Here is a 26,179-nt window from a genome sequence, read left to right as displayed (position 1 = left end):
GCCTCCCTGCCAATCGCCGCATCCCTCTTTTCCATTGGATGAGAAGGACGTCAATCATCGTAGCGCCCGCCCCCACCCTCCCGAGGGGACCCACTCGAGGCCCCTCCCACAGGCTGAAGCGCTCCGGCTCCTGATTGGCTGCCGGGGACAAAGACGGAGGGAGAGCCTGTCAATCACGGCGAGCGCCCCCTGCGGGCCCGGCGGGGTTTTGCGGGCGGAACGCGCGTGACGCGGGGCGCGTTCCCCGCCGGAGCGCGTGGTGTGCGGAAGTACCGGCAGAAGGCGGAAGTACCGGCAAAAACCGGAAGTGGCGGCGGCGGCAGCGGTGGTGATGGCTCTGCCCGGTGCCCCCGCCCCGGCTCCGGCCGCCGCCTCGCTGCCGCCGCCGCCGCCCCCCACCGTGCTGATGGCGGTGCGGGCGGGGCTGGCGCGGCCCTCCCGCCTCCCGCCGCTGCCCGCCGCCGCCTTGCGCCTGCATCTCAGTGTCGAACCGGCGGCGGGCGGGCAGCGCCGCTTCCGCCTGGGTCTGAGGCAACCGGAGGCGGCCGGTAGCGGGGTGAGAGCCGGGGGGGTGGGTACGAGGAGGGGGTCGGGGCGGGGTTGGAGTCTGCGCGGCTCCCGGGAGGCGGGGGCGGCCAGGTCTCCCCTCCCCTGGTCTGGGGGCTCGGTCCAGCTACCCGGAGAAGATTTCCGGGGCTGTGTATGTGCCATCCCGGGCTGTCCGTGGCCCCACGGCGCTGTGTCACGGAAGCCACTGGAGCTCCTGCCCGAGGGTCTGCCTGTCACTGTACTGGGATCCCGGTCCGGTTCCTCCCCGTCCCCAATCGTTTTGGCCGCTCGTTTCGCCGGTGCTCAAGCTCAGGAGGGGAACCTGGGTCTGTCCCCACCCCGCCTGATCCCCCCCTGCTGGGGCCCCGCGTTGGTTCGAGTGCCCCCCGGACGACGGGAGGGGACACTTCAAGGTCCCACCAGGGACATCTTCAACCGCATCAGGTTGCTCCGAGCCCGGGAGTGTTCCCAGGGCTTCGGGATCATCTGCCACCTCTGGGCAGCCTGGGCCAGGGGCTCAGCACCCTCACCCCAAACAATTTCTCCCTCCCTCCCCAAGATCTCCTCTCCATCTCCCCTCTCCCAGCTGCAAACCCTTCCCCCTGGGAGGCTCCCATCCCTCCAGGCCCTTGTCCCAAGTCCCTCCCCAGCTTTCCTGGAGCCCCTTCAGGACCTGGAAGCTGCTCCAAGGTCTCCCCATTGCAGCCTTCTCTTCTCCAGCCTCAACACCCCCAACTCTCTCAGCCTGGCTCCAGAGCAGAGCTGCTCCAGCCCTCTCAGCAGCTCCAGGGCCTCCTCTGCACTGGCTCCAGCAGCTCCGTGTCCTTCTGCTGCTGGGGACCCCAGAGCTGGACACAGCTTTACCCCAGGGGGGTCTCCCCAGAGCAGGGCAGAGCAGAGGGGACAATCCCCTCCCTGACCCTCACACAGGGCCAGCACACAGTGCCACCTCATGTCCCCAAGTCCTCTCTCTGAGGCTGATCTGTCCATTCACCTCCCAGCTGGTGGTGGGACCAGGGACCACCCCCACCCCTTGCACTTGACCTGTTTAAACCTCCTGGGCCACACACACACCCAAGCTCAGCAGCACACCCATTCCTGGATGATACAGCCCAAATTTCCTCAGCTCTTGGCGGGGCTACACGTGTGCTGAGACCTCCTGACTGCTGTGTTGAGGTCAGGCCCTGCTCCATGGCCACAACTGTCTGTTCCTCCCATGCCTCCAGGGGCTGCTCCAGGGGTGGTTTTACCCTCTGGGTGGTGAGGCACCCCTGTGGGGGTTAGGGACATCCCTGTGCCCCCAGGGATGCTGTGCTGGGAGGTTCCCCCCTTACCTTCCCAAACCTCATGATGTGACCCCCCCCCCTTATCATTCTTCTTCCCCCCCTCCCAGAGTGTGGATGAGTACGACCTGAAGGACATCTCGTACAGGGTGCAGAGCCCCACGTGCCACGAGCTGCGAGTGCCCGGGTGCTCCTCAGATGAGCCCCTGGTGCTGCACTTCGAGGAGGAGCGGGAGGCACAGAAGTGGTGGAGCATCGTCAGCAGCTCCCTGAGGGAGGTGCAGAAAGGTCAGTGGGGGCTGGCAGGGACCACCCCTAGGGGCTGCTCCCACCCCTGATGGTTGATGGACAAGGCTGGGGCTAGTCCTGCTCTGAAACCTTTTGTGTCCCAGCTGCTCCTGGGTCCATGAGTGCTGAGGCAGCATCTCCTCCTCTGGGGTGTTAATCTGGAGAGGAATGTTTGTGGGGCTCCTGTGTGTGCTGGGGCATCAGAGGGGACAGGGGAGACCCCAAGGGACAGAAGGTGGGCAGGCAGTGGCATGGGACCAAGTATGTTCCAGCCCCATGTGCAAGGAGAAAAGCAGCACCAGGAGCCCTGCAGCCCATCCTGGTGGTCCTGGGGCCTCAGGGGGGCCCAGGACCTGGCAGACAAGGGCATGTCCTGGTGGAGCTCTCTGGGGAGGGTGGTGGGTGATGGCCACTGCTCAGGGGTGGCATTGACACGTCCCTGCTGTCACCCAGCCTCAGACAGCACACTGCCAGCCCAGCCCTCCCTCCTGCCTGCTGCTGCCGGGGGCGTCTCTGCCGAGCAGGATCCGGAAGCAGATCTGTCCTCAGAGCTTTCTGAGAAAGGTATTGGAGTAGGGGAGGTGTCTTGGGCCTTTCCATGTGCCAGGAGTCACCAACTCACTGTGGGATACAGGGACCAGCTGTCCCCTACTTCAATCATAAAATGATGGAATCATTGAGGGGGGGAAAGACCCAACAGATCCTCAGGTCCAACTGTTCACCCAATGCTGCCAAGGCCACCCCCACCCCATGTCCCTCATCCCCACATCCCCAGGCTCTGAAACCCCTCCAGGGATGATGGGGACTCCAGCCCTGCCCTGGGCAGCCTGGGCCAGGCCCTGACAACCCTTTCCAGGGAGAAATTCTTCCCCAGCTCCAACCTAAACCTCCCCTGGCACCACTTGAGTTGTGCCAAAAGTTCCTCTTGTCCCATCCCTTGTTCCTTGGGAGCAGAGCCCGACCCCCCCTGGCTCCAACCTCCTCTCAGGAGGTTGCAGAGAGCCATAAGGTCTCCCCTCAGCCTCCTCTGCTCCAGGATCAACACCCCCAGGGCCCTCAGCTGCTCCTCACAACTTCTCCAGACCCTTCTCCTTCTGCTCCACACCCTTCCCCACCTCCATTCCCCTTCTCTGGGCACCCCCCAGCTCCTCAATGTCCTTCTGGTCCTGAGGGGCCCAGAACTGACCCCAGCACTCAAGATGCAGCCTCATCAGTGCCCAGCACAGGGGGACAATCCCTGCCCTGCTCCTGCTGGCCACCCCAGTGCTGACACCAGCCAGGATGCTGGTGGCCACCTTGGCCACATGGGCACATGCTGGCTCACATCCAGCCACTGTCTACTAGCCCCCCCAGGTCCTTTTTACCTCTGGGCACTTTCCAGCCACTCTGCACCAAGCCTGGAGCAGGTGTTGGTCCCAGGAGCCCCATCCAGAGCTCCCTCATCACTGTTTCTGTGCTGACATGCACCAGAATTGCCATTTCCAGCCATGGGGCTGTGGCATACACACCTCTGGGTGCTGGCTTTGCTGGGTGCTCATGATCATGCTGTGCCCTGGTGAGGGTGCTAGCCAACCAGCTGCTGCTTTATGGCTCTCCCTCTCTGCCCCACCCCAGAGGATTTGGCTCTCCACCTGGCCCAGGCCATCGAGAACGGTGATGAGGAGGTGGCCTCACGGTGTGCTGTGGCTCTGGCTCGCCAGCAGGCCACACTCAGCATCCTCTGGAAGGAGTCCAACTACCCCACGGAGGATATCGGGTGAGCAACAACCTCTGACATGTTCCTGGAGCCCACATCAGCACTTCTCTTCCTCTTCCACCTCCTCCTCTGCCTGCCTGCCCCAGCCCATGGAAGCACAATCTGTCCTGTGCCACCAGCCTGGGGACATCTCCACTGCCTCCCCTGCAGCTCTGCTGCACATTCAGGTCACTTGCCCCATGTCCCTGAGCCTACCTGGCCCTTGGGTCTGTCTTTTTGATGTGGCTTCCTGATATTTTTACTTCTTCCCTTACCCCACCAGAGGGAGGGACAGAGGGACAGGGCTTTGGGTGCCACCAGGAAAGCTCAAGAATCCAGAGGCTGGGCAGCAGCCAGCAGGGCAGGGACATGGTCCTGGGGGGTCCTCAGGCTCAGCTCCCTGGGAATTTTTTCCCATTTTTTAATGGGAAAGTAATCGGACAGTTGTGGCTCTGGTTAGGAGGAGCAGAGGGAAGGCAGGGGAGATACCATCACTCCCTGCTGCTTTCTGTCCCAATTCTTGTGAGGTACAGCTGGAGACACGGAGAGGTGGGATGCTGAGGGGGATGAAACACCTTTGCAAGGGGAGAGCTGGGAAGGCCCAGACTTATCTGCTGGACAGGCAGCTGGGGGGTGAGGCGGAGTGGAGAAGGGAAAAGTTTATTCCTGGGACACATGGACTTGGAGGCCCAGGATAAAGAGGAAGCACCAGATTTAAAGCAAGTTAAAGGAATTTTTTTTTTCTGGTTGTATTTATGTAGGGGTCATTGCTAGGGCTATGGGGCTGGAGATGCAGGGATGGGGTTGGAATAGAGAATAAAATGGTGAGGGAAACGAGTTCCTGGTGAGTGTTAAAGTTTGGGCTGCAGGCAGGTAGGTAGGGGGATTCTGTCCCAGTCCCCTGGTTGGAAACCCAGAGTTAGACCTGCCAGGACCCCCTGTGGGCCACTGACTCGGTGGCTCTGTACCAAATGTGATGGTGGAACCCCCATGGCAGCCCCAGCCCCCCACCCTCTGCTAACAGCAGGTCCATGTCCTCTCCAGCATGAAGGTGGTGGTGGAAGATGCGACGTCTTCAGTCAGCATCACCATCCCTGTCCGTGCTCACACCACCATCGCCGCACTCAAGCAGCAGGTAGGAAGCAGCAGGAGCTGCTGGCTGTGAGCCCCCAACCTGCCCAGGGGTCCCTGCACCCCCTTTTCCACACCGGGCTCTCACACCCACTCCCTCTCCTCCCTGGCTGGGGTGAGGAGCTTTGGGAAGCGGTGGTTTGGTTCACCTCTCAGCCTCTCCAGGTGTTCCGGGACTACGGGTTCCACCCGTTGGTGCAGCGCTGGATCATCGGGCAGTGCCTGTGCCTGGACGAGCGCACAGTGTCCTCCTACGGCATCCGTGGGGACGGTGACACCGCCTTCCTCTACCTGCTCTCGGCCAGGATGACTGAGCTGACGGAGCAGCGCTACGAGGAGGACCAGGCCCGGGTCATGCTCAGCGACGCCGACACCGACAGCCAAGGCCGCAGATACAGCACCCTGCCCAACATGTCCCCCAAGAAAGGTCTGGGTCTGCCTGGCCACAGCCTGGGGGGACAGACCCGGGATGGGGTCCCCAGCATCAGGGGGTGCCATGTTGGGGTGGGTGAGGACCTCTGGGGTGGTCTCTGGCTGCTGATATCATGGAAACACAGACTGTCAGGTTGGAAGGAACCTCAGGGTTCATGTGGTCCAACCCTTCTCATATTATTAACACCCAATTGAGCTGAGACTGGAGGGAAACCAAGCAAGGGGTACAGAGATACAGGATCCATGTGGTTGGAAAAGACTTTTAAGATCACCGAGCCCAACCATAACCTGACTGTACCAACCATTAACCCAACTCTACCAACCATAATCTACCCGGTCTAGTGCTAGCCTGTGGCCCACAGCACCACATCTCCAGTGCTCTGAAACCCCTCCAGGGATGATGGGGACTCCAGCCCTGCCCTGGGCAGCCTGGGACAGGCCCTGACAACCCTTTCCAGGGAGAAATTCTTCCCCAGCTCCAACCTAAACCTCCCCTGGCACCACTTGAGTTGTGCCAAAAGTTCCTCTTGGCCCATCCCTTGTTCCTTGGGAGCAGAGCCCGACCCCCCCTGGCTCCAACCTCCTCTCAGGGGGTTGCAGAGAGCCAGAAGGTCTCCCCTCAGCCTCCTCTGCTCCAGGATCAACACCCCCAGGGCCCTCAGCTGCTCCTCACAACTTCTCTAGATCAGTTGAACTGAGGCTTAAAACTTTCCAGAGTGAGGGAATCCACCCCTTCCCCTGGGAGACCATTCCAATCTCTGACTGTCCTCATGGAGAAAAATTTTCCTCTTGTGTTTGATTGGAATCTCCCAGGAGGAATTTGTACCCGTTGCCCCTTGTCTTGTCCATGGGACTCATCATAAGTAGGGAGTCTGTCTTTGTCCTGTCTTGTGAAGCCACCACTCACCCTGTGCTTGGGAGCCACCACTCTCCCTGTTGCTTCACCAGTGGGGCAGTGAGGAGTGGTTCTTGTGTCTGGAGAGGAACTGTGTACAAGGGCCTGGAGGGATGGGATGAGGCACAATAGTTTTAACTGGAGAAGAGCAGATTTGGACTGGTTGTTGGGAAAAAGTTGTGTCCCAGGAGGGCAGTGGAACCATGGCACATGGTGTCCAGGGAGGGGGTTGAGGCCTCATCCCTGGAGATGTTCAAGGTGAGGCTTGAGGAGGCTCTGAGCACCCTGATCTGGGTGAGGGTGTCCCTGCTGACTGCAGGGGTTGGACTTCTATCCAGAATTATTCTGTGGCCAGGATTGGGCTTGGATGAGCAGCCTCATAGCTGGGAAAGATTCCCCCTGTCATGGCACACTCCTGGCTGGGTCTGGCTGCCTGGCACTGTGCCAGTCCCTGGGCTGGCTGTAATGTCCCCTCAAGCTCAGGAAGTTCAATCAGGACAAGTGTAGAGTCCTCCATCTGGGGAGGAAAAACCCCAAGCAGGAGGAGAGAGGAGGGGATGTCCTGCTGGAGAGCAGCTCCCTGGGGAAAGCCCTTGGAGTCCTGGTGGGCAGGAAGTTCTCCAGGGGTCAGCAATGTGCCCTGGTGGCCAAGAGGCCAATGGTGGCCTGGGGGGCATCAGGAAAAGTGTATCCAGCAGGTCCAGGGAGGTTCTGCTTCCCCTCTGCTCTGCTCTGCCCTGGGGAGACCAGAGCTGGAATCCTGGCTCCAGTTTGGGGCTCCCCAGTTGAGGAGAGCCAGAGATCTACTGGAGAGAGTCCCCTGGAGAGCTGGGAGGGTGCTGAAGGGCCTTGAGCATCTCTGCTGGGAAGAAAGAGTGAGAGCCCTGGGGGTGTTGAGGCTGGAGAAGAGAAGGCTGAGAGGGGATTTGCTGAATGTCTGTCAGTAGCTGAGGGCTGGGGGGCAAGAGGAAGGGCTCAGTCTCTTTTGGGTGGTGCCCAGGCCAAGGAAGAATGGGTTGAAGCTGGAAGATGGGAAGTTCCAGCTCCAGGTGAGGAGAAACTTCTTTGCTGTGAGGCTGAGGGAGCCCTGGCCCAGGCTGCCCAGAGAGGTTGTGGAGTCTCCTTCTCTGGTGCCTTCCAAACCCCTCCTGAACCCCCCCAACCTCCAGATGAGGTTCCTCTCCTTCTCTGGTGCCTTCCAAACCCCTCCTGACTCCCCTCAACCTCAAGATGAGGTTCCTCTCCTTCTCTGGTGCCTTCCAAACCCCCCCTGGATGTGTTCCTGTCTGGGCTGCCCTGGCTGATCCTGCTGTGCCAGGGGGGTTGGACTCCAGAATCTCCAGAGGGCCCTTCCAACCCCCCCCCATTCTGTGATCTTCCCCACTCTCCAGGCTGGGGGAATGAAGCCAGCAGGAAGATGGACACTGGGGAGATCAGGAGGCACCTGGATGCCCTGCAGATTGGTGACCTTGCTGGCCAGCCGGCTGCCACCCGCCTGCCCTCCCCTGTGCAGGTACACCCACTGTCTGTCCCCATCACCTCCACCCTGCTCTGAGGGTGCTGGGGAAGGGTGGGTACTCCCCCCGGGCCCCCCCTCCCGAGCCTTTTCCAAGTGTGTGGACCCCTCTGTGTCCCCACAGGCGGGCTGGTCCTGTCCCAAGTGCACCTTCATCAACAAACCCACGCGTCCCGGCTGCGAGATGTGCAGCACTGACCGCCCCGAGGACTACGTGGTACCTGGTGGCTACCAGCCTGACGAGAGGGAGCGGCGGAGGCTGCAGCAGGAGCAGGAAGGGATCCGACAGTACCAGCAGGTGAGGGGGGCACCAGCACTGCTGGAGGGACCTGGGGGCACGAGTTGGAGTGCTGAGAGTCACAAAACCCACCTGGAGCCTTGGAGAGGGTCTGGAGAGGAGAGGAGAAGAGAGGAGAGGAGAGGCAGGGATCAGTGACAGAGAAGTGATAGGGGTTGGTGACAGAGGTCCATGGCAGGGGTTGGTGACAGGGATCAGCCCCCTGGCACATCCTCTCTCTCCACACTGTGTGCCTCCATCCCGGTGCCCAGAACCCACTGGGCTTTGCTGCTCCAGTTCCCTGTACACCCTTTCCTGTTCCACAGACATGTGGGGGTCCAGTGGGACCCCCCTAGCTCCCCCAGGGCCACGGCTGTGGGGTGGCTGCGGGATCCGGGGGTCCTGGGGCTCAGGCACTGACCAAACCTTCTCTTCTGTCTTTTTTCTCCTGTGCTGGGATGCCGCTCGGAAAAAGGGAAGGAGAGAGGATGGCTCAGCTGCCCACTGCCTCCGGGGCTCGGGTTCCCTGGATGACTTCATCCACCTGTCCTCCGAGTTCTGATAGCCACCCCATGCCTGGCCCACCCGGACACCCCCCAGGAACCCCCCAAGGGACCCAGTGCCCCCTGGGACTTTTCCCTTCTCCTCCCCACGGCCTTGTTGCCGCTCTGCCTCTGCCCGCTGGGACCCTTGGGCCCGCAGGGGGGGGTTCTCGGAGCCCCCATGGGGTAGGGATGGCTGTAGGGAACATGGCTGGACCCCCCCCATGAGAGCTGCCGGGAAGAGCTGGTGGGTCCAGGGGTGGGCACTGATGGTGCTCAGCCTGGGTCTGCTCTGGGGGTCTCTGAGGTTTGGGGGTGTAGTGTGGGGGTCTAAAGCTCAGGGGGAGGTGTACTCAGCAGGTCTCTGGCTCAGGAGTGCTGTTATCTGGGGGTCTCCAGCTCAGGGGAATCCATTCTCTGGGGGTCTCAGGCCCCTTTGGCTGCCATGCCAGGAGCCGCACATTTGGTTAGTCCTGGTTGGACTTGGCCCCAGACTGTCCCACAGCTGCAGGAGCTGGGATCAGCCCAGCCCTGAGGGGGTGCAGGGTGGGATCCTCGCTTGGGCACAGGGGCTGCTGGCTGGGACAGTGCCCCCAGGGTGGCAGTGGGTGCCTGGTGGTCCTGGGGGTGGATTCCGTCCACCATTAAAGCCTCGTCCCACCAGTGTGGCTCCACCATCTCCTTGTGCTAGATGCTCTGCAGCGTGGGGGTGGCTGCCAGGGGAGTTTGTGCCATGAAACAGAGGAGAAATGGGTGGGTGGGTGCTGAGAGGAGGCACAGGGTGGGAAGAGGCAGGACACAGACAGGCCCTGGCAGAATACTTGGCGTGGGGAGGGAGAAATACTGGGGTACAGCATGGTGCCAGGGCAGCTGCCCCCCCTCTGCTTCCCCTCTCCTGGGTGTCCCTGTACATCCCTGAGCACAGGTGTTGGCTACCAAAGCCATGGGGAGCTTGGAGAAAGTGGCCCCGGGGGCTGGGAGAGGCCTGGAGCCACGCCAGCCTCCCCCACCATGTGTCCTTGCCCACAGCTCTCTGGGGGAGCTCTCCCAGTGGTGGCACTGCTGCTGGTGGCTCTGCTGGTGACAATTCTCCTAGTGGTGATACTTCTGGTGGTGGCTGTCCAGGTGGCAGCTGTGCTCCCCACGGGGCAGAATCAGACCCCTGCCCTCTGTCCAGGCAACCTTGTCTCCATCTGAGGAGCTACCCCCTGGGATGGGTGGCCAGGGGCTGCTGGAGGGGACAAGAAGGGGTCCCAGTGGTGGGTCTGAGGTGATTATTGTGGCCGGCAGGCGCTGGAGGCTGAGCGGCTGAGGAACTTCCAGCAGCTGCTGCAGGCAGAGGAGGAGGTGCTGGTGCCCAACCGGGAGGTGCTGGAGTGTCAAATCTGCTTCCAGCAAGTGGCCCCGGGCCAGGGGGTGCTGCTGCGGGAGTGTCTGCACAACTTCTGCAGGTATCACCACCAGACCCTCCTGGGCCTTCTGCTCACCTGTCCTGAGCCCACCACCATGGTGGTGACCAGCCCTGAGCTGCCCCCCCAGCACCATCAGCAGCCCCCAGCCTCCCCCAACCCTTGTGACGAGGTCTGAGCCCCCTCACTCTTGTGGTGACCATCTCCAAGACCCCCACAACCCTTAAAAGTGACCAGCTCTGAGACCCCCACCCAGCCCTTGCAGTGACCAGCCCCAAGCCCCTCACCCTTGGCTGGCTCCAAGATCCTTTTGGCCCTTGTGGTGACTATTTCCAAGCTCTCTGCCATTGTGGTGCTCATCTTCAAGATCCCCATCACCATGGTGACCAGCCCCAAGATCCCCAACCCTCACAAGTGACCACCTCTGAGATCCCCCTACTCTCACAGCAGCCATCCCCAAGACCTCCACCCTTGTGGTGACTGGTTCCACGACCCCCAAGCCCTCATGGTGAGCATCTCCAAGCTCTCTGTCATTGTGGTGACCAGCTCCAAGACCCCCCAGCACACCTCTCTGGTGGGGATGGGCCCTGAGCCCTCCACCCTGGTCCCTGTCCTGCAGGGAGTGTCTGCGCCAGGTGATCAACTACAGCGAGGAGCCCGAGGTGTCCTGTCCCTTCCGTGATGACTCCTACGCCTGCAGTAGCCACCTCCAGGAGCGGGAGATCCGGGCGGTGAGTGGAGTCACAGAATCTTAGAATGGTTGGAAGGGAGCTTGGAGATCCTCTCCCCCAAGCTCCTCACCATGCCCAGGGACACCTCTCATCCAGCCCAGGTTGCTCCAAGCCTCCTCCAACCTGGGCTTGAACCCCTCCAGGGAGGGGGCAGCCACAGCTTCTCTGGGCAATCTGTTCCAGAGTCTCAGCACCCTCCTGCTGAAGAACTTCTTCCTAAGCTCCAGGCTCAGCCTCTTCTCCTTCAGTTGGAAACCATCTCCCCGTGTCCTGTCACTGGACACTCTGATGAAAAGTCCCTCTGCAGCCTTCCTGGAGGTTCCCTTCAGGGACTGGGGGGCAGCTCTAAGGTCCCCCTGGAGTCTTCTCTTCTCCAGGCTGAACAATCCCAGCTCCTCAGCCTCTCCTGGGAGCAGAACTGCTCCATCCAGCCCCTGGATCATCTTTGTGGCCTCCTCTGGACTGGTTCCAACAGATCTCTGTCCTTCTGCTGCTGGGGAAACCAGAGCTGGGTGCAGTGTTCTTGGTAGGGTCTCAGAGGAGCAGAGCAGAGGGGGACAATCACCTCTCTTGACCTTCTGTCCATGCTTCTCTTGATGCCTCCCAGGTTAGGGTTGCCCTGAGCCCCATGAGCACTCTGAGAGCTCCTCTTGAGCTTCTGCTCACCCAGCACCCCCAGATCCTTCTCTTCAGGGCTGCTCTCAACCTTGTAGCTGTGCCTGGGATTGGTCCCTCTCAGATGCAGGGTCCTGGCCTCCATCCTGACCTGTCCCCCCTCCCCACAGCTGGTGTCCCCAGAGGAGTACCGGAGGTTCCTGGAGAGGAGCCTGGTGCTGGCCGAGCGCCGCAGCCACAACAGCTTCCACTGCAAGACCACCGACTGCCGTGGGTGGTGCATCTATGAGGACTCAGTCAACGAGTTCCGCTGCCCCATCTGCCAGGCCCTCAACTGCCTCCTCTGCAAGGTGAGACCCCAGCTGCCCCAGTGCTGCAGAGGGGAGCCCAGGCATGGGGTGGCTGCGGTGCCCTCTCCACCTGCTACAAAACTTCACTGTGATGGTTGCCCATGAGTTGTGTGGAATAAACTAGACCTGGTGTACCCAGGAACTCTGGACAGACCCCTGCCCCAGCCCTTGCAGTGACCATTCCCAAGCCCCCAACACTTCACCAGCCCCAGCACCCTCTCAGCCCTCATGGTGAGCAGCCCTGAGACCCTAGGACTGGACAGGGTATGCCAGGTTTCATTCCACACAGCTCATAGGCAACCAGTTCAGTGAACAGCCGAGTTACAATCTTTGAAGTCAGTTCATGTATTACACAGTGATTTATATGATATCTGCAAAGTGTCATTTTCCAAGGGGTCTTCTTGTCCTTTGAATTTATCACTTATCAAGTCCCTTCAATTCTTCTTCCTCAGCTGATTTCTCTCTTATTTTTTAAAATTTTAAAATTAATTTATTTTGGTCCTTGCTTCTTGTTTAAAGGTCATCACATCTGACGTGAAATTGCTTCCTGGTTCTCTTCTAAAAAAGAGTCATGGAATGGTTTGGGTTGGAAGGACCTTAAAGCTCACCCAGTTCCAACCCACCTCTGTGGTCAGGGACCCCTCCTCCAGCCCAGGGGGCTCCAAGCCCCATCCAATCTTCAACACTGCCAGGGATGGGGCAGCCACAGCTTCTGAGGGCAGCCTGGGCAACCAGGGGCTCAGCACCCTCACCCCAAAGAATTTCTCCCCCATCTCCAACCTCAATCTCCCCTTTCTCTCCAAGTTTTAACCCATTTCCCTTGTCCTCTCCCTACCCCCCTGTGTCCAAAGCCCTCCCCCAGCTTTCTTGTAGCCCCTTCAGATATTGGAAGGTTGCTCTGGGCTCACCTGGGAGCCTTCTCTTCTCCAGTATCTTTAGCTTGTCTTCATAAAAAAAAAAGGCTCCAGTGTTCTTACAGTATTCATATTCTTACAAGAATAAGCACAGTCCTTAAGCAAGCACACACACCCGTAAAAGTCAATTTTTAATCTATTGTAAAATGCTGTGTATGCTGCTGAGCTGAGGTGGGAAGGTCCAGCATCAAAGCATTGCTGTCCCACCTCCCCCAGGCCATCCATGAGGGGAGGAACTGCCGGCAGTACCAGGACGACCTCCGAGTGCAGGCACAGAACGACTCAGCTGCCCGGCAGACCAATGACATGCTGCAGGTGGGGGTCCTGGTGGCTGTGGTGTCCCCCGCCACCCTCCCGGCCCCCCCACCCCCCTGAGCCCCCTCTCTCGCTCTCCCCAGACGCTGGTGCAGGTTGGGGAGGCCATGCACTGCCCCACCTGTCTCATCATCGTCCAGAAGAAGGACGGCTGCGACTGGATCCGCTGCACCGTCTGCCAGACCGAGATCTGCTGGGTCACCAAGGGGCCGCGATGGGGGCCTGGGGTGAGTGGCCTGGGGTCCACCAGGGACACCCGAGTGCTATGGATGGGGTGGGGGGGTGGGTAGCCCTGGTGTAAGCAGCCTGGGGGGCATGAGGGTCCCCTTGGTGCCTGCAGATGTGATGGGGACAGGTGACCCCGTGGGACCCCCTCCTTTCCCCCCCCCCCCCCAGCCTAACCGTGTCCTGTCGCCAGGGTCCCGGGGACACCAGCGGTGGCTGTCGCTGCAATGTCAATGGACAGAGGTGCCACCCCCACTGCCAGAACTGCCACTGAGATCCCCCCCCGGCCTGGGGACCAGCACCTAGGGGGCTGGCAAGCCCCTCACCCAGAGATGGATCAGCCGAATCGGAACCAGCACCACCGAGCCCAGAGCTGCTTGTTGTGAGCTGCAGGGAAAGGAGAGCAGGGACAGGGGCTGGGAAGTGGCCCTGTGCCAAGAGTGGTGACGGGGTGGGGGGGGGGGCTTTGCCAGCAGCGGAGCCCTCGCGGTGGGGAGCAGCATGGCTGGAGGTGCACAGTATCCCAATAAAGCCATCTGAGTCTCTCAGCTCTGCCAGGTTGTGTCCCCTCATCCCTGGCCAGAGGCCTCACTGTGTCTCCCCTCTCCCCTCTCCCCCCCCCCCCCCCCCCCAAGTCCTTTGTGGTGCCCAACTCCCCCCCAGTGTGTCCCAGGCATGTGAGACATCCTTGAGATGGGGACAATGTGCAGGTTGTTTCCTTAACGAGCCCACCACGCATGTGGGACAGCCTCAGCACAGGCAGAGACCCCCCCCCCAGGAGCAGGAACCACCCTACACTTTCCCCTTGAACAATGAGATTTTTATTGGGGGGTCCCCAGTCCCTAGGGATACAGGCACCAGGGGGCCTGAGGCTGATGTTAAATAAGGATCCATGGTGGGGGCAGGGTGTGCCCCCCCCAGCCTGGGGGTTGTGTGTGGTGGCCCAGGCAGTACTGCTGGGGTGAGGAGCACCCTGCTGCTCCCCCCCTCTTATTTGGGGGGCCGGTAAACCATTTTCCTGCTCTTCATCACAGACCATTTGTGGCGTTTCATGTAGAAGAGGAGGGAGATGAGGAGTCCTGAGATCATCAGCATCTGTTTCAGGGAGGGGGGGTAAGGTGTCAAGCTGTGCCCCACAGGGCCCCCACCCCAGAGCAGGGCAGGGCAGGGGGGGCGGTCTGGGCTCCCCCTGGGACGTGGGGGGGGTCAGCAGGCCCCCACCTTCAATCCCATCCGCTTGCGGTGGTCGTGCTCGGGCTCTGCCGCCCACCGCAGGAAGGTGCAGACGTCCTTGGCAATCTGTGACATGCTGGCGGGGGTCCCTGGCAGGTATGGGGCACACAGAGTGTGTGGGGGGGCTGAGCACCCCCCCAGAGAGCAGCACCACTCCTGGGTGTCAGTGCCGGGGCACAGATGGGTGGGGACTGAGCACCCTAGGGACCAGCACAGCCTTGGGATGGAACCCCCGCCCTGGACCCCTCTTACCATCATCATACTCCAGGACCTCGTTGTAGATCGGGGGGGCCATGCCGATGGCCTGACCCGGGAAGTAGGGGTTGTAGTGCAGCCCCTCCCTCACCGTCACCCCGGCAGGGGGGTCGCAGTACCCGGTCAGCAGGGAGAACACGTAATCCTCGCCCCCATGCCTGTGGACAGAGCCAACCCCAGGGGTCACAGACCCTCCCCTCCGAGAACCCCCACCGAGTGCCACACGGGACCCTCTGCCCTCCCCCCCAGGAAGCGTTACCGAGCGTTGACGATGTAGCTGAGGTCAGGGGGCAGAGCCCCGTTGTTGGCCGCCCGCGCCGCCTCGGCGTTGGGGTAGGGCTTGGGGAAGTAGTCCGAGATCTTCCCGGGGCGCATGAACATCTCCCCGTTCTCATCCGGACCGTCCTGCACCTCCACCTGCACGGGAGAACTGCCCTGAGCACGGGTGGGCTGCAGGAAGGGGGCTGCAGGAGGGTGTGTGTGTGTGGGGGGTCTCACCTCCTCAGCCAGCGCCTTGGCCTCAGCCTCGGTGTGGGTGACACCAATGAGGTTGCGGAAGGCCACGTACTCCATGCTGTGGCACGCTGAGCAGACCTGCTTGTACACCTGGAAACCACGCCGCAGGCTGCCCCGAGCAGGAGGTGATGTCCCCGAGTCATGGAATCAGTCATGGAGTGGTTGTGGGCAAAAGGGACCTTAAAAAACTCATCCAGTGCCACCCCCTGCCATGGTCAGGGACCCCTCCCCCAGCCCAGGGGGCTCCAAGCCCCATCCAACCTTCAGCACTGCCAGGGATGGGGCAGCCACAGCTTCTGGGGGCAACCTGGGCACCCAGGGGCTCAGCACCCTCACCCCAAACAATTTCTCCCTCCCTCCCTGCCCAAGATCTCCTCTCCGTCTCCCCTCTCCCAGCTGCAAACCCTTCCCCCTGGGAGGCTCCCATCCCTCCCTGTCCTTGTCCCAAGTCCCTCCCCAGCTTTCCTGGAGCCCCTTCAGGACCTGGAAGCTGCTCCAAGGTCTCCCCATTGCAGCCTTCTCTTCTCCAGCCTCAACACCCCCAACTCTCTCAGCCTGGCTCCAGAGCAGAGCTGCTCCAGCCCTCCCAGCAGCTCCAGGGCCTCCTCTGCACTGGCTCCAGCAGCTCCGTGTCCTTCTGCTGCTGGGGACCCCAGAGGTGGATGCTATTCCAGGTGTGGTCTCACCGGAGCAGAGCAGGGGGGCAGAATCACCTCTGGATCTGCTGGCCACACTTCTGCTGCAGCCCAGGATGCTGTCTGTTTGCCTTCTAGACTCTGAGTGCACGCTGGTGGCTCGTGCCCAGCTTTTGATCTACCAGCACTCCCAGGTCTTTTCCCATCGTGCTGCTCCTCAGTGTGCCCTGGGGACACTGCCTCAGACACTACGCCCATCTCCCCACACCGAGACTCCCCCCATGGCCCCGTCCCCCCTGTCCCAGTACCTGCTGTGGTCAAGGGCATCCAGGGGGCCTCCGTGGCTCCAGGGGAAGCTGGGGGGATGCATCTCCAGCTCCCCAGCGTCCAGGCTGGAGCGCAGGGCCAGGGCCAGCCCCCCCCCCCCGGCTGCCAACACCCCCAGAGCTGTCAGAGCCACCTTCCTGCTGCGGGAAAGCCCAGCCAAGGACGACATGGGGGCCTGGGGACATGGCGACAGTGTCAGGGCTGTGGGTCCGAGAGGGTCAGTGGGAACACTGGGTATAATGGGGGGGAGACACTGGGCAGGAATGGGGGGGGAACACTGGGGACACCCAGCAGGGTGGGGGTGACGCTGGAGACACTGGGTAGGATAGAGGGCAGGATAGGGGGGACATAACAGGCATGGCTGGGGCACTCCGGGCAGCGCAAGGGAGGGCCCAGGGATGGAGTGGAGGGTCCCGGGGACCGTGGGCGGCGGGCATGGTGGGGAGGAGGAGGGGTCCAGACCGGGCACTGCGGGCAGGACACGAGGGGAACTGGGGACAGCGGGCCGGATGGCACCGGGGACAGGGGCAGGAGCAGCCGGGCCGGGAGGGGCCCGGCGGGCGGTTCGGGAGAGCGAACCGGTCCGGGTCTGAGCAGGACCCCGGGCAGGGCTGCGGGTCCCAGGGTGAGGCCCGCTCGGGGCCGCTCCTCCCGCCGCGCCGGCGCTCTCTGGGCCCGCCCCCTCCCCTGCCCTTCCCGGGGGGGTTTCCGGGTCTCACCGGGGCGGTCGCGGTCCGGGCTCGCGGCAGCAGGAGGCGGCCGTAGGGCCGAAGCGGGAGCGTCCGCACCGCCACCGCCGCCATCGCTCCGCCCGGAGGTCGAGGGGACGGCACGGGACGCCCCGGACGTGACGCGAAGCCCTGACGTCATGCGGCGCCGGAAGCTACGTCACGAAGCCAGGACTCTCGCCACTCACCCGTTCCCCGGAAGCACCACAGCGGGTGTGGGACCGGACCGGACCGGACCAGATCCTAATTTATTGATACGGAACCGATACCACCCCGGGGGGAGGGGACAGAGAAAGAGAGACACCCCCCGCCCTGTGCCGGGACCACACCGAAAGAGAGGGACCCCCGGAACCGATCCCCCACCCCTTTACACACCGTGCCGGAACCGCCCCCTCGGTATGGACGAGGACAAGGACCCCCCCCGCAGTACGGACCGTCCCGGTACAGACTGGGACAGACACCTCCCCCTCCCCCCGTGCTGGGACCCCCGGAGCCCTCCCCAGGACTGAGCTCCCCCCGGGGGTCCCCCCTGGCAGCCACCCCCCACCCCGGGGGCTGGGGAGGGGGACAGCACCCCAGCCAGCCCCACTGTCCGTGGGTCCACCTGAGGGTCTGCACCCTGGTCTGTCTGGGGTCCACCTGGGGGGCTGTCCATGGGTCCATCTGAGATTCATTCATGGGTCCAGCTGTGGGTCTGTCTGTGGGTCCATGTATGGATCTGTCCCTCTATCCATCCTTGGGTCTGTCTGTCCATCCATGGACTGGTCTACGTATCCATCCACAAGTTAGTCAGTGGGGCCATCCATGAGTCCATCCATGGTTCTGTCTGTCCATCCATCTGTGGATTGGTCCATGGGTCTGTCCATCTGTGAACTCTTCCATGAGCCGCTTGGTCTGCGCATGCATCCGTGGGTCTGTCCGTGTGTCCGTGCCCCTCACTTCCAGCAGAGCACGTTCCAGAGCAGCAGCCAGCAGGGGTGGGCTCCGAGGGCCAGGAAGGGGTAGAGGAAGGACCCGTAGAGGTGGTGCTGGAGCAGTCCCTCGCCCAGCGCCCCCAGGAAGAGCTGCCAGCCCTCCCCCAGCCCTGCCGGGGCCTCCTCCAGCTCCCGCTGCAGGAAGATGGTCAGCAGCAGCGTCACCGCCGGCGTCCCCAGCACCAGCAGCACCCCCAGCAGCACCCTGCCGGGTTGGGGGCTCCGTCAGGCACCATCGGGGTCACCCTGGGGACACCCATCCCACAGAGAGACCCCAGTGTGCCCCCCCAACAAGGAGAGACCCCAATATCCTCCCCTCCAAAGTGAGGCCTCAGTGTGCTCCTGCCACTTCAGGGAGAGACCCCAGTGTTCCCCCACTACAAAGAGAAACCCCAGGGTCCTCTCAACATCCCCCCAACCTGGGGAGGGACCCCTGTGTCTCCCCACCCCAGGAGGAGCCACCCTGGTGTTCCCTCAATGTCCCCCAACCCACCACCCCCTGGCATTGCCCCAGGGGGAACCCCCCCAACACACAGCAGCCCCCCTACCTTGAGGTGAGGCCCCCCCAGCATCCACCTGGTGTCCCCCCACCCCTGGGAAGAGCCCCCAGCATCCCCCTGAACCGCAGGGGAAGCCCCCTCCATATTTCCCCAGAGGGAGTCCCCATTGTCCCCACGCCCTAGAGCCAGCCCTCCCCATGTCCCCTGTCCCCCCGGGGGTCTCACCTGGGCCCGTTGGGGGTGACGGCGGCGGCTGCAGGCACCATGGTGGCTGCCAGGATGAAGCCCAGGGAGAAGTTGAGGAGGGCGAGGCAGCCCAGCTGCAGTGCCAGGTAGAGCAGGGCCACCAACTTCAGCACCATCCACCCACGGTCACTGCTACCCCCCGACAGCGCCCTGGGGACATGGGGGGCACACTCAGACCCACGGCATGGGGGGAGCACCTGTGGGACCCCAGCAGGACCCTTCCCCGGCACCTGTGGGCGTTGTGGGGCAGGGCCATGCCTGCCACGTAGATGGCGATGAGGGTGAGGACCACGGCTTCGGCCTCGGACACCGGGAAGTGCTGGGTGGCCACGTGCTGGCCCAGCACCGGCAGGAAGTAGAGGGCCAGCCCGGCAGCGTGGCACACCACCAGTGGTGGCACCAGGGCCAGCAGACCAGGACGGGGCTCCTGAGGGGAGATGGGGGTGAGTGGGGGGCCCAGAGGGGTCTGGAGGTCAAGGGGATGGGCAGGGGGATGTGTTGGAATCATGGAACGGGTTGGGTTGGAGGGAGCTTAGAGATTGTCCTGTGCCACCCCTGCCATGGTCAGGGACCCCTCCCCCAGCCCAGGGGGCTCCAAGCCCCATCCAACCTTCAACACTGCCAGGGATGGGGCAGCCACAGCTTCTGGGGGCAACCTGGGCACCCAGGGGCTCAGCACCCTCACCTCAAACAATTTCTCCCTCCCTCCCTCCCTCCCTCCCTCCCTCCCTCCCTCCCTCCCTGCCCAAGATCTCCTCTCCATCTCCCCTCCTCCAGTTGAAACCCACCACCCCTTGTTCCCTGGCTCCCAGCCCTTCTCCAGACCCCTCCTGCTCACCACCTCCCTGATCCCGCGGTCACCGTCCCAGAGCCGCTCGGCGTTGCCCGTCTCGCCCTTGCTGAGCTTCATCCAGAGGTCCAGGGCGTGGGGAGGGTCAGGGAAAAGAACGGAGGAGGTGGGGGTGTCCCTCGCCCACCCCCCCTTCCCCTAAAGGATATCTTGAGGATGAGGACGAGGATGAGGAAGCCGAAGGCCGGCATATAGAGCCCGATGGAGACGAAGCGTGAGAGGGAGGGCAGGAGGTAGAAGAAGTAGGACTGGTGCAGGCGCTCCAGGAGGTTGTTCAGCTTCCGAAACATCCCCTCCAGGGTCCTGCCAGGAGGGGCTGAACCCTAAGACCCCCGCTCCACAGCCCCCCTGTGGTCCCATACCTCCTTGCCCAGGGTGTTCATGTCCTGCTTGGCACAAGTGAGGCAATTCTGGGGGTCTCCAAGACCTCTCTCCTTGTGTTGAGAGGCTTCAGGGGCACCCCGAGACCTCCCCCATTCACTGTGAGGGGCTTTAGGACCACTCCAGGACCTCCACATTCATGTTGAGGGGCAACTTAAGGCCCCCTCGTTCACTTAAGGGGTGCCCCTAAAACCCCATCTTCTTATTGTGCAGCTTTAGGGGTGTTCTGAGACCCCCTGTTCATGGTGAGGGGCTTTAAGTACATCCCAGCATCCCCCTGTTCATGTCTAGGGGTACACCAAGACCTCCAGGTCCACAGTGAGGGGCTTTAGGGGAGACCAAAGACCCCCATATTCATAATGCAGGGACCTTAGGGGTCTCCAAGTACCCCCTGCTTTTGTTGAGAGGTTTCAGGAACACCCCAACCCCATTCACTGTGAGGGGCTTTGGGGGCACCCCAGGGCCCCCCCGTTCAAACTGAGGGGATTATTGGGCACCCCAAGACTCCATATCCATGGTGAGGGTCCTTATGGGAGCACCAAGTGCCCTTAATTCATATTCTGGAGCTTCAGGGGAGCCCCCAGGCTCCCTCCCCATTGCCAGCAGGGTTGTCTGGGGTCTCCCCTGCCCCTCACTCACTTTCCCAGGGTGGTCAGGTCGTATTTGTACTGCCTGAAGCTGTTGATGCCCCGCAGGGTGATGGCCTCGATGCGGTAGCGCAGGAAGAGCCCGTGGTCCCCCCGGGGTCTGCCTGAGGCCTGGGCCAGCACCATCAGCAGGAGGGTCTGCAGGCTGTGGGCGTAGGCAGGGAGGGAGTCCCCCTCGGGGCGGGGGAGCTGTTGGGGGGGACAGGCATGGAAGAGTGGGGAAACACCCCCAGAAACCCCCGATCCCCCACTGACCCAAGGGCAACACTGACCACAGGCATCAGGGGCTTGGGGGGCACCCCAACACCTCCCTTGACATGGTGAGGGGCTTGAGGGACCCCCCCCAAGATCCCCCTACTAATGGTGAGGAGCTTCAGAGACATACCAGGGCACCCCATTCACTGTGAGGGGCTCTAGGACACCCCAGCACCCCCATGAAGGGCTTTAGAGGCATCCCAGCACTCTCCAATTCATAGTGAGGGTCTTGAGCGGACCCCCCCCAAGATGTCCCTGCCCTGTTCACAGTGGGGCTGCTGACACCTGACACAAACCAGAAGGTTCTTGCCACCCTGGGAAGCTTCCCTGGGGGCCCACCCATCCCAGGAGGGGGTTGTGGTGGGGGTCCAGGCTGCCCACCCCCATTGTCTGGTGCAGCCCCCCCTCACCTTGCCCTGGATGGTGCAGAGCAGCCCATTCTTCTGGCAGAAGGCGTGGAAGAGGTTGAGGAGGTCGAGGTTGGGTAGCTGCCCGTTCAGCCCCTCCACCCCCACATCCAGGCTGGTCACCACATCACTGCTGAGCTCCAGGGAGATGGCTGCCTGGATGGCCCCTGCCCGGCCCAGTGCCCCTGAAGACTGCACCTCTGGGGGGCACGGAGCAGGGTCAGCCCCCCAGCACAGCCAGGGGGTCAGCCCTAGGCACGGTCAGGGGCATGGGGCCACCCCAGGACCCCTTATTCATGGTGAGGAGCTTTAGGGGGGCCCCAAGACTCCCACCCTCACCCTGCTGATGCCTCCTGAGACACCCAGGACCCCCCTCACCGGTGAGGTTGATGTCGTGGTACGCCTCCAGCCAGGCTTCCATCCCCAGCAGGTCGTGCTCATTCACCAGGAAGATGATGTCCTTGGCCCAGTAGATCTGGCCTGGAGATAAGAGGGGGGTTCTGCTGGTACCCTCAGCAGTGGCCCCTCACTGCTGGAGCCACAGCCATGCCCAGCAAAGCCTGGCAGAGGCCAGCACAGCTCTGGTGGAGCCAGGTCCATGCTTTGGCAAATCCTGGCACAGCCCCAGCACAGCCCTGGCAAAGCCGGAGTCCTGGCACAGTCCTGGCACAGCCCCAACACAGCCCTGGCACAGCCCCAACACAGCCCTGGCACAGCCCCAGCACAGCCCTGGCAAAGCCGGAGTCCTGGCACGGCCCTGGTGTGAGCTGTCCCTGCTGCAGGCAGGGGGTGGGCAGTGCCTGGTGCTCCCAGCCCCCAGCATTGGGGACCCTCAGCCCCTGGGGACCCCCCAGCCATGCTCCCCCCCATGCTCACCTCTGAAGTGTGCAGCGAGGGCCAACATCAGCCCCAGGGCTTGGTTGTTGTGAGTCCCCGGGGAGCAGGGCACGCTCAGCACCAGCGCCTCGGTGCTGGACGCCCGTGGCGCTCGCAGGATCCCGTAGACATTGGTGCCCTTCACCATCTGCACCAGGAGGGGAGGGGGCTCAGGGGGGGGTTGGGGTGTGTGGGAATGGTTCGGTGCTTCCAGTGCCTTTCCCCCTGCAAGTGCAGTTATCCCCAAATGATGGGTTTGGGTTGGGAGCAACCCTAGAAGTCACACAGAGTCACCCCCTGGGACATCTTCAACCAGATCCTTCAACCCCTTCTGTATTCCCAGGGCTGGAGGATTGGGAAGGACGTGAAAGATCAGCCCCTGCTGCTCTCCCACCAGATCTGGGCAGGCTGGAGAGCTGGGCAAAGCTGAACTTCATGAAGTTCAATCAGGTAAGAGTCCTCAAGTATACTCAAGTATAGAGTCCTCCATCTGGGGAGGAAAAACCCCAAGCAGGAGGAGAGAGGAGGGGATGTCCTGCTGGAGAGCAGCTCCCTGGGGAAAGCCCTTGGAGTCCTGGTGGGCAGGAAGTTCTCCAGGGGTCAGCAATGTGCCCTGGTGGCCAAGAGGCCAATGGTGGCCTGGGGGGCATCAGGAAAAGTGTATCCAGCAGGTCCAGGGAGGTTCTGCTCCCCCTCTGCTCTGCTCTGCCCTGGGGAGACCAGAGCTGGAATCCTGGCTCCAGTTTGGGGCTCCCCAGTTGAGGAGAGGCAGAGATCTACTGGAGAGAGTCCCCTGGAGAGCTGGGAGGGTGCTGAAGGGCCTTGAGCATCTCTGCTGGGAAGAAAGAGTGAGAGCCCTGGGGGTGTTGAGGCTGGAGAAGAGAAGGCTGAGAGGGGATCTGCTGAATGTCTGTCAGTAGCTGAGGGCTGGGGGGCAAGAGGAAGGGCTCAGTCTCTTTTGGGTGGTGCCCAGGCCAAGGAAGAATGGGTTGAAGCTGGAAGATGGGAAGTTCCAGCTCCAGGTGAGGAGAAACTCAGGTTGATCCTGCTGTGTCAGGGGGGTTGGACTTGATGATCTCTAGAGGTCCCTTCCAACCCTGAACATTCTGATCAACGCCAGGAGTGTTCCCAGGGCTGGGGAATCATCTTCCACCTCTGGGCAGCTTGAGTCAGGGTCTCTTCACCCTGCCTACAGCCAAGAATTTTGTCCTTCCATCTAGCCTGACACTTCCTCTCTGGGAGGTTGGAACCATCACCCCTGGTCCTGTCCCTGCAGGCCCTGCTGGAAATTCTGTCCCTGCCTTTTTCCTCAGGATTTTAAGTCCAGAAAGGACAGGTTAGGGTCTGTCCTGGGGCTGAACACTCCCAACTCTCTCAGCCTGGCTCCAGAGCAGAGCTGCTCCAGCCCTCCCAGCAGCTCCAGGGCCTCCTCTGGACTGGCTCCAACAGCTCCATGTCCTCCTGCTGATGGGGACCCCAGAGCTGGACACAGCTTTAACCCAGGGGTTGTGGGGAGGGGGTGTCTCTTAATTAATCAGCATTGTTTGCCTGCTAAAGGCCAATCAGGGAGGACTCTGGTTTGGGAGGGACCTTGGAGGTCATGGATCAGCACACAAGACCCTGTCCCACCATGCCAAGTCCTCTGCCCAGAGCTCCAATGATCTGGTGTGTTGGGGGCATCTTATATGCCTAGGGGGCTGCCTCAGATGAGACCCCTGCCCCGGGATGTCAGGGGAGAGCTGTGGGGGGGTTGCTGGGGTTGTCTGGAGGGGGGTTACGTACGTATCGCTCACGGGTCTCGTCGGGGAAGGGCAGGGTGAGGGTGAAGGGCTGGCGGTGAACCTCCAGCCCCAGGCTCCACATGGTCCTCTCCAGCCAGGCCACTGGCATGCCCCTGGGCAGGGGGAGAGGTGGGATGGGACCCCCAAACCCACCCTGGGGATGGGGAAAGATGGGATGGGACCCCCAAACCCACCCTGGGGATGGGGAGGGATGGGATCCCCAAACCCCCCCTGGGGATGGGGAGAGGTAGGATGGGACCTGGGGATGGGGAGAGATGGGATGGACCCCCCTCAAACCCACCATGGGCAGGGGGAGAGGTGGGATGGGATCCCCAAACCCACCCTGGGGATGGGGAGAGATGGGATGGACCCCCCTCAAACCCACCATGGGCAGGGGGAGAGGTGGGATGGGATCCCCAAACCCACCCTGGGGGAACTTCCCCCCCCAGGCACAGCCCCCTCCAGACCCTCACCCCGCTTTTTTCTTGTGCCCTGCAAACTCGCGTGCGTAGGAGAGCGCCCGCTCCCCCATCCCAAACGTCTCCTCCACCATGGTGGATCCCATGGCGTTCTCTGACATGTAGGTACGGGGGGCCAGAGGGGGCAGGGGCAGGGCCAGGAACCACCCCAGACCCAGCAGGTAGCTCAGGAGGCTGTGGAGAGATGGGAGTCAGGGGGGATGATGGGAGTCGGGGGGGGATGATGGGAGTTGGGGGGGACAATGGGGGTCAGGGTGTGTGTGTGTGATGTGGGTCTCCAGGGGGTGATCAGGGTCTCAGAAAGTGATGGGGGGTCAGAGAGGATGATGGGGGTCAGGGGCATGATGGGTGTCATGGGGGATGATAGGGGTCGGGAGGATGATGGAGTTCTCAGGGGGAGATGATGGGATCAGGGGGGTGGTGGGGGCTTTGGGAGCTGATGGGGGATCTGGGAGGATGATGGGGGCTGGGAGGCCAGGGGGGTGACGGGGGTGACAGGGGGGTGATGGGGTTCTCAGGGGGGAGCTGTGCCCCCCAGCTCTCACCAGAGGGGAGTGTTGAGGCGCAGGACCAGGCGGGAGAGCGCCCGTCGGCAGTGGGGGTCGGACAGCAGCCCCATGGCGGGTGCGGGGCTGTGGGGGGCAGAACGGGGTCCACAGGGGGGCATCCCCGCAGGCACCCCTCCTCCGGCCACCCCCACGGCCCTGTCCCTGCCTCCCCAAAACCTCCGTACCCCACACACACCCCACAGCATTCATCCCCCGCCCCCCACACGGACCCCACTGCCCATCCCTGCCCTATATGTGAACCCCCCAAACACCCTAAAGCCCTACTTCCGTCCCACACACACCCCACAGCCCCATCCCTCCCCCACAGCCCCCATTCCCACTCCACATTCCCATCCCTGCCCCACACCCCCCGTTCCCTCCCCACAGCCTCATTCCCGCCATGGGGTTGCTGTGTGTGCCCCCCGCCCCGCTCCCTGCCCCCGTTGCCCCCTCCCCACCTCTGGGTCCCGATCCTCTCCGGGGCTTCAGGGGAAGACGGGGGAGGGGGGGGGGGGGGGGGGGCGGGCGGAGGAGGAAGCAGAGCGCGTGCGCGGGGCGGGGCTTCGGGGCGCTGGGGGGCGGTAAAGGGGAGGGGTGAAAAGGGGCGTAAGGAAGGGGGTGCAAAGGGGTGGGGGTGTGAACATACACGGGGTCAGGGTGGGGGCTGTGCAAGGGGAAAGGTGGGGTCTCTGGGAGGGGGGGGAGCAGGGGGGCTGGGTGTGCAGGGGGGGGTGGGGTGTGGGTGTGCAGGAGGTGAGCGTGTGTGAGGGGCTGTGCAGTGGCAGTGGGTGTGCAGGGGCTTCGTGATGGAGATGAGTGTGCAAGGGGATGGGTGTGCGAGAAGGGGGGGCACAAGGGCACTGGAGCTGCGTGTGCAAGGAGTGTGCACGACGGGGCCGCTGCTGGACACCCCCATGCGGGGTGAGCAACACTCTGGGAGTCCAGTGCCCACCGGTGCCAGCACACCCACAGCAGGGCACACGCGGCCCGTGGCACAGCACAGTGTGGCACATGGTGTGGCACACATGGCATGGTAGCCATGGCACAGAGTGTGGCATGCACCACACTGTGTGTCACATGAGACAGCACAGCGTGTCCCTGGCCTTGTCACCTATCCCAATGCACCACAGCTCTGCACCCAACAGACCCTTATAGAGCTGAGTCCAGCTGCAGTGCCACCGCCTCCCCACATGTCCCCATGTCCCCTCACTCCCCCATCATGGCAGTGACTTCCCACAACCTCTCCCGTACCATTGGATCCATGAACACAAATCAGAGTCACAGAATGGTTTGGGCTGGAGGGACCTTGAAGATCATCTGGATCCAACCCAAAC

General features: G+C 62.5%; 3 protein-coding genes across 4 annotated transcripts; 1 reads left to right on the top strand and 2 right to left on the bottom strand.

The window, feature by feature from the left end:
* Window positions 1-230: 230 nt before the first annotated feature.
* SHARPIN (SHANK associated RH domain interactor) lies at window positions 231-13,755 on the top strand. Its single transcript, XM_071738645.1, has 14 exons — window positions 231-556; window positions 1,943-2,120; window positions 2,574-2,684; window positions 3,735-3,876; window positions 4,900-4,990; window positions 5,152-5,413; window positions 7,705-7,826; window positions 7,954-8,127; window positions 9,939-10,099; window positions 10,677-10,788; window positions 11,574-11,753; window positions 12,884-12,982; window positions 13,066-13,209; window positions 13,401-13,755. Exons 1-14 carry the CDS (start codon window positions 332-334, stop codon window positions 13,479-13,481), a joined length of 2,082 nt encoding a protein of 693 aa, XP_071594746.1. The 5' UTR covers window positions 231-331; the 3' UTR covers window positions 13,482-13,755.
* A 250-nt stretch (window positions 13,756-14,005) lies between these two features.
* CYC1 (cytochrome c1) lies at window positions 14,006-17,051 on the bottom strand. Its single transcript, XM_071738643.1, has 7 exons — window positions 16,893-17,051; window positions 16,155-16,348; window positions 15,194-15,320; window positions 14,955-15,112; window positions 14,693-14,853; window positions 14,429-14,529; window positions 14,006-14,302 (listed from the first exon to the last, which is right to left on the bottom strand). Exons 1-7 carry the CDS (start codon window positions 16,974-16,976, stop codon window positions 14,198-14,200), a joined length of 930 nt encoding a protein of 309 aa, XP_071594744.1. The 5' UTR covers window positions 16,977-17,051; the 3' UTR covers window positions 14,006-14,197.
* Window positions 17,052-17,744: 693 nt separating this feature from the next.
* On the bottom strand, window positions 17,745-25,342 carry GPAA1 (glycosylphosphatidylinositol anchor attachment 1). Of its 2 annotated transcripts, none has more exons than XM_071738635.1 (13): window positions 25,304-25,342; window positions 24,843-24,929; window positions 24,292-24,471; window positions 23,820-23,931; window positions 22,038-22,185; window positions 21,540-21,641; window positions 21,165-21,361; window positions 20,492-20,688; window positions 19,621-19,774; window positions 19,460-19,546; window positions 18,852-19,048; window positions 18,601-18,771; window positions 17,745-18,080 (listed from the first exon to the last, which is right to left on the bottom strand). In XM_071738635.1, the coding sequence occupies exons 2-13, from the start codon at window positions 24,914-24,916 to the stop codon at window positions 17,837-17,839; spliced, it is 1,863 nt and encodes a 620-aa protein (XP_071594736.1). In that variant the 5' UTR covers window positions 24,917-24,929; window positions 25,304-25,342; the 3' UTR covers window positions 17,745-17,836. The 2 variants fall into 2 exon arrangements, with proteins under 2 accessions (XP_071594736.1, XP_071594737.1); XM_071738636.1 differs by having other exon boundaries at window positions 19,463-19,546.
* Between the last annotated feature and the right edge of the window lie 837 nt (window positions 25,343-26,179).

Source organism: Heliangelus exortis, chromosome 2 (assembly GCF_036169615.1).
Source record: "Heliangelus exortis chromosome 2, bHelExo1.hap1, whole genome shotgun sequence".
NCBI classification, from domain to species: domain Eukaryota; kingdom Metazoa; phylum Chordata; class Aves; order Apodiformes; family Trochilidae; genus Heliangelus; species Heliangelus exortis.
The sequence above is the reverse complement of the archived record's forward strand: the minus strand, read 5'-3'. Positions and strand labels throughout refer to the sequence as shown.

Excerpts from the sequence above, each read along its gene's own strand:
- SHARPIN (XM_071738645.1), top strand. The coding sequence starts at position 332 with ATGGCTCTGCCCGGTGCCCCCGCCCCGGCTCCGGCCGCCGCCTCGCTG. Across the intron at positions 7,827-7,953 it reads GCCTGCCCTCCCCTGTGCAG|GCGGGCTGGTCCTGTCCCAA; the intron begins GTACACCCACTG and ends GTGTCCCCACAG. Across the intron at positions 10,789-11,573 it reads AGGAGCGGGAGATCCGGGCG|CTGGTGTCCCCAGAGGAGTA; the intron begins GTGAGTGGAGTC and ends CCCTCCCCACAG.
- CYC1 (XM_071738643.1), bottom strand. The coding sequence starts at position 16,976 with ATGGCGGCGGTGGCGGTGCGGACGCTCCCGCTTCGGCCCTACGGCCGC. Across the intron at positions 16,349-16,892 it reads CCCGGACCGCGACCGCCCCG|GCCCCCATGTCGTCCTTGGC; the intron begins GTGAGACCCGGA and ends CCATGTCCCCAG. Across the intron at positions 14,530-14,692 it reads GGTCCTGGAGTATGATGATG|GGACCCCCGCCAGCATGTCA; the intron begins GTAAGAGGGGTC and ends CATACCTGCCAG.
- GPAA1 (XM_071738635.1), bottom strand. The coding sequence starts at position 24,916 with ATGGGGCTGCTGTCCGACCCCCACTGCCGACGGGCGCTCTCCCGCCTG. Across the intron at positions 24,472-24,842 it reads CGCCTCAACACTCCCCTCTG|CCTCCTGAGCTACCTGCTGG; the intron begins GTGAGAGCTGGG and ends ATCTCTCCACAG. Across the intron at positions 18,081-18,600 it reads GTCACCCCCAACGGGCCCAG|GGTGCTGCTGGGGGTGCTGC; the intron begins GTGAGACCCCCG and ends CCAACCCGGCAG.